General features: G+C 33.5%; 1 protein-coding gene across 1 annotated transcript in view; it reads left to right on the top strand.

Moving 5' to 3' along the window:
* LOC119599003 (synaptic vesicle 2-related protein-like) overlaps nt 1–5,000 on the top strand; it is a 7,291-nt gene that overhangs the window by 934 nt on the left and 1,357 nt on the right. The window contains exons 2-11 of the mRNA XM_037948744.1: nt 360–550; nt 1,063–1,115; nt 1,315–1,459; nt 1,774–1,957; nt 2,419–2,482; nt 3,107–3,232; nt 3,716–3,803; nt 4,018–4,138; nt 4,575–4,756; nt 4,885–4,996. Coding sequence (XP_037804672.1) covers nt 376–550; nt 1,063–1,115; nt 1,315–1,459; nt 1,774–1,957; nt 2,419–2,482; nt 3,107–3,232; nt 3,716–3,803; nt 4,018–4,138; nt 4,575–4,756; nt 4,885–4,996 — 1,250 coding nt within the window. The 5' untranslated portion in view covers nt 360–375. The remainder of the gene's footprint in view (nt 1–359; nt 551–1,062; nt 1,116–1,314; nt 1,460–1,773; nt 1,958–2,418; nt 2,483–3,106; nt 3,233–3,715; nt 3,804–4,017; nt 4,139–4,574; nt 4,757–4,884; nt 4,997–5,000) is intronic.

A 5,000-nucleotide genomic window follows, 5' to 3' on the forward strand; every position in this document is an offset into this window, starting at 1 on the left:
CTGTGTTCTATACCAACATTTGAAATTTGTGATGAGTGATGGGTAGCCGAAGGTCTCAAGTTTGACCAACAGTGGCACTTTGTCAAGTAATGGCATGGATGTTGGGGATTTGCACCATGTAAAGTTCAACAAATATTCACTATGTATATTCTGGCACATTTTTATAGTTCTGTTGATGTTTCACTTAAGAGTATTTTATATAACCAAGGTTAATTTGCATTCAATTCATTAGTATTAGTAAACAGTATATTTAGTACATTCATTCATAAGTTCTTTACATCAGTAAAATATCTGTCTTTGTGTTATATATGTATAGAATTAATGAATAAAATCTCTAAACCCAAAATTGAACCCTGCAGTAATCTTGCAATCAACATGAACCGGAATCACGACATAGGGTCATATGAGGAGTTTGACGAAGATGGCAACAGTATCGCAAAAGATTCCCTTGGGGGCTCCTCCAGCTCCCCCCCAGGGTCTGCCCCCTCCTCCCTGGACCCTGGAGCACACATTGAGATGTCTGCAGCAGTGTCAGGGGTGGTCCCAGATGGTAAGCCAAGTTTTGCTTATATTTCATGCGGGATGTTTTTAAAATGTTTGATCAAGCTTTCTTTATGATCCTTTTTTTTTTTTTAGCTTTCTAAATTTTAATGTTTGTGATTACTGGGACTTTCAACAAATATTTGTAGAATTTCTTACACTGATTTATTCAAGTAATCTTAACAGTGTATGTTTAACCACATATGTATATCACAAAACTTTTTATTACATTACTATAGGAAATACTAATTTGCATAGTCTTTAACTACAAATCTCTACATACATTTATTTTTTGCCTCCTTACAAGTCATATTCTTACCTGAGTTCTTCAACCTATTAATTTTCCTTCATATGACTTCATGTATTTATTGTACACACATTAAAATGTATGTTTATGTGTAATAGACTGTTAGTTCTATTGGGTACTGTTTCTGTTAGATATAAGGTGAGTGGCTTTGTGATTAATTTGCTTGTATGGAATTTTCAAGAACTTGGGATTTATTTAGTCGTTAAATATTTCAGATACATTTACTGTTGACCAAGCTGTGAATGCTCTAGGGTTTGGCAAATTTCAGGTAAGGCCTTTCGTTAATATAGTTACTGATTATAATAAAGAAAAAGGTTAGAAGACATATAGAGTAAAGATGTTAATATTGGTATTGTCCTTATTAATTGTAAGTTCTATGATTATTTTTTCTTCTTTTACTATATTTTAATTTACTTCACACTACTGTAGTAGAGTCCCATTTATATAATTATTTATTTGCTCCTCAGGTTAAACTCTCCCTGATCACTGGATTGTGCTGGATGGCAGACTCGATGGAAATGATGATTCTTGCTATCCTCAGCCCAGCCCTTCACTGCGACTGGCATCTCTCAGAGTGGAAGCAGGCATTCTTAACTACCTCAGTTTTTATTGGTTAGTTAGTTTTTACACCTTTTTTGTTTATGCTTCTTTTGTTATTTTTTCTTTCTTTTCTGTTTTTCTGATTTTCTCTCTCTCTTTCTCTCTCTCTTTCTCTTTCTCTCTCTTTCTCTCTCTCTCTTTCTCTCTCTGTCTTTCTCTCTCTCTCATTTTATTTGATGGGTTTTTATAAGAATTGCAAGGCCTTTGAAATTTACTTTAATATCCTCTCTTTGTGTTTTCAGTTTCTGTTAAATGGAAAATTATTTACAGATATTAAAGCTTAATTTACATCAACTCTTTTCACTCTTGTATCTGATTCTCAAAAGGAATGATGATTAGCTCAGCCTTCTGGGGTAATCTCTCAGACAAATATGGTAGAAAGCGATCACTAAGACTAGCAGCCGTCATGCTTGCTTACTGGGGCTTGCTCTCTGCCTTCGCACCAACGTACAACTGGATCGTGCTTCTCAGAGGCCTCGTTGGCTTTGCAATTGGTTGTATTCCACAGTCGTAAGTATAGGGGTTTGTTGTTCATATAGTAGACACTATATTGTTTTTTGTTTGTTTGTTGTGTGCTTATGGATTGCTTTTTCTGTCTTGGTTGGTTTGTTAAAATTGTGTAAGGCCCAACCCAATGAATATTCATTATATGGACATGCAAATACACAGAAATAAATACATATCCATCATTATAGACATACATATCAACCAGATAGATAGATATGTAAATATAGATCTGTTAAATAGATAGACAGATATGCATTTATTTCTGTGCATATGTATGTCTGTTTATATGAATATTAATTTGGTCAAACTTGCACAATTCTAAGAAACAAATTGACCATTTGTCTGTCTTTGTGACATTACGTGTTTCTGTTTTTTGATGTGATATTTACTTGTTGGTGCAGTTTTATTGTTGTATTGTCTTAAGTAAAATGCATGATACAGGTTTTGATTGTGTGTTGTTGCAGTGTTACCTTGTATGCAGAATTCTTGCCAGCTCATCAGCGAGGAAAGTGTGTCGTGTTGCTTGATGTGAGTTTTTGCTTTTGTTTGATGTTCACATAAATATTAATGACAATATATTAATTTTCTTTGGCTGAGTAAGAAGGGTATATGCTTAAAAGAAACACACACACAGTAAAAAAAAAAAAAAAAAAAAAAAAAAAAAAAAAAAAAAAAAAAAAAAAAATACAAGCATTTTTGCATAAATTTTTCAGCTCTGAAATCTCGCTTAAAATCTATATTCAAATTTATATTTTAGTAAATTGTATGTTACTGTGATAAATTTCACCTAAAATATTTTAATCTATCCTTATTTTCATGAAATTAGTAATTCCTACACTTTAAACTTTTACTCAGTAATGTTTTTCATCATATTACATATTTATAAGTCCATATTGTATATTCCATTTTCCTACATTTCATAACATCCTGTTTGATGATGTGAAAACACAAAGTTGTTTCTGTCCTCTAATGCAAAATAGTAGCCTCATTTGTATAGGTCATTCTAATCTATGATAAACGATTCAGCTTGAAAATCAGTGAGCAGGAAACGGGAAAGGATTTGAATAAATTTACAAAGTGCATTATGCATTATGTAGATGAAAATAATCCAGGTCATTAGTCTTTTACTCATAATTTCTTTTTGGTTTACAGTGTTTCTGGGCAGTTGGTGCATGTGCCGAGGTCATACTTGCTCTGTGGGTGATGCCGACCATGGGGTGGACAGGACTCCTAGCTCTCTCCACCATCCCCCTGATTCTGTTTGCTCTCGTCTCACATGTAAGTATAAATGAGGGACAGGATATCTATTTTCTTTTTCTTTTTTTCTTATTTATTTTTCTTTCTTTTTTTTTCCCCCTCTTTCTTTCAGATTTATTTCTTTACTTCTCTCAACCATTCTTTGGTTCCTCCACAGAGGATAAATAATTGTAATTATTCAAATGCAGATTATAAGATGAAGATAAATCATGAGTAAAAGATGTATCACAATGAATCTGGGTGTATGCAAAAGTATTTGCAAGAAGTCATATATTCTCTCTCTCTCTCTCTCTCTCTCTGTCTCTCTCTCTCTCTCTCTCTCTCTCTCTCTCTCTCTCTCTCTCTCTCTCTCTCTCTCTCTCTCTCTCTCTCTCTCTCTCTCTCTCTCTCTATATATATATATATATATATATATATATATATATATATATATATATATATATATATATATATAATGTGTGTGTGTGCGTGTGTGTTTGTACATGTAGTTTTTTTATTTTAAAGTGGCTCCCAGAAAGTGCAAGATATGATGCAGCATCTGGAGAATCTGAGAAAGCTCTGGCCACCCTGCAGAAAATTGCAGATGAAAATGGTATTGTAATCCCATCCATTGAATTTTAGTATTGAGTAAAACAACACTTGGCATGATATATACTCTGGTTAGACATCAGGTATAGTTATATGTAATATGAAAGATTAGAAAAAGCATTGATAACTTTAGAAAAGGATAATGTTATGGGATCTGGCAACTCAAATGATATGAAATGCAAATATCAAATGATCATCAAATACTCTGCATGTTTCAGGAAAACCCATGCTGCTTGGTCGGCTGATTGTTGATGATGTTGCACAGATTAACCGTGGTCGACTAATGGATCTGTTGGTGCCTGATCTCAAGTGGACAACACTCCTTTTGTGGTTCATTTGGTCAGTTTTATTGTCATTTGACAGCTTTAGAGGCAAGATTAAATTATTGACCTAGTGTATTGCCTTTTCCTTCATTTATTTTCTTTTTTCTTTATCATTCTTTCTATTGTTAATAGATGATAAGATAGCAAATGTTGAAATCAGTGTCATGGATAGAGGACAAAGAAGCAGTAGTTAGTTGTAGCTGTATGAAATTGGCAAAGAACTGAGAATTTCTCTACATATTCCACACAGTTTGTTTTATCAGAAATAATAGATGTTGCATTTTTTTAATTTACTATTTGAAATGAAGAATAACTCCAAGATTCATAAAATGAGTACTAGTTTTGCTATTACAAACCAGAGTGCATTAGTACCGTTTTTCATTCTATTTCCCTTTTTCTATTAGTTCTGCTGGATGTTGTTGATGATATCACAGAAAGCTTTCCATTTACAGGACTTCATGTGCCTTCTGTTACTATGGTGTGGTACTTATGACCACAGAACTATTTGAGGCAAAAGGCAATTTGTGTTCAATATCAGGCACAGAAGGCATATACACATGCTCTGCTGACTGCCGTCCCCTAAGCTCAGAAGACTACTTAGATTTACTTTGGACAACCCTTGCGGAATTTCCAGGTAATATCTTAGTATAGAAATTACTGAAATTGATGCGTGTGTGTGTATAATGCATATGCATGCATATGCATTATAGTTTACTATTAGATGTTATAATAGGTTATTTATAATGTGCTTCCTTCTTTCAGGAATATTTTTCACGATCCTTGTAATTGAGAAGCTCGGAAGAAAGAAGACGATGGCACTGGAGTTCATCATTTTTGTGGTGTCCATCATCTTTCTTTTCATTTGCACATCCAAGTAA

Source organism: Penaeus monodon, chromosome 42 (assembly GCF_015228065.2).
Source record: "Penaeus monodon isolate SGIC_2016 chromosome 42, NSTDA_Pmon_1, whole genome shotgun sequence".
Lineage (NCBI taxonomy): Eukaryota > Metazoa > Arthropoda > Malacostraca > Decapoda > Penaeidae > Penaeus > Penaeus monodon.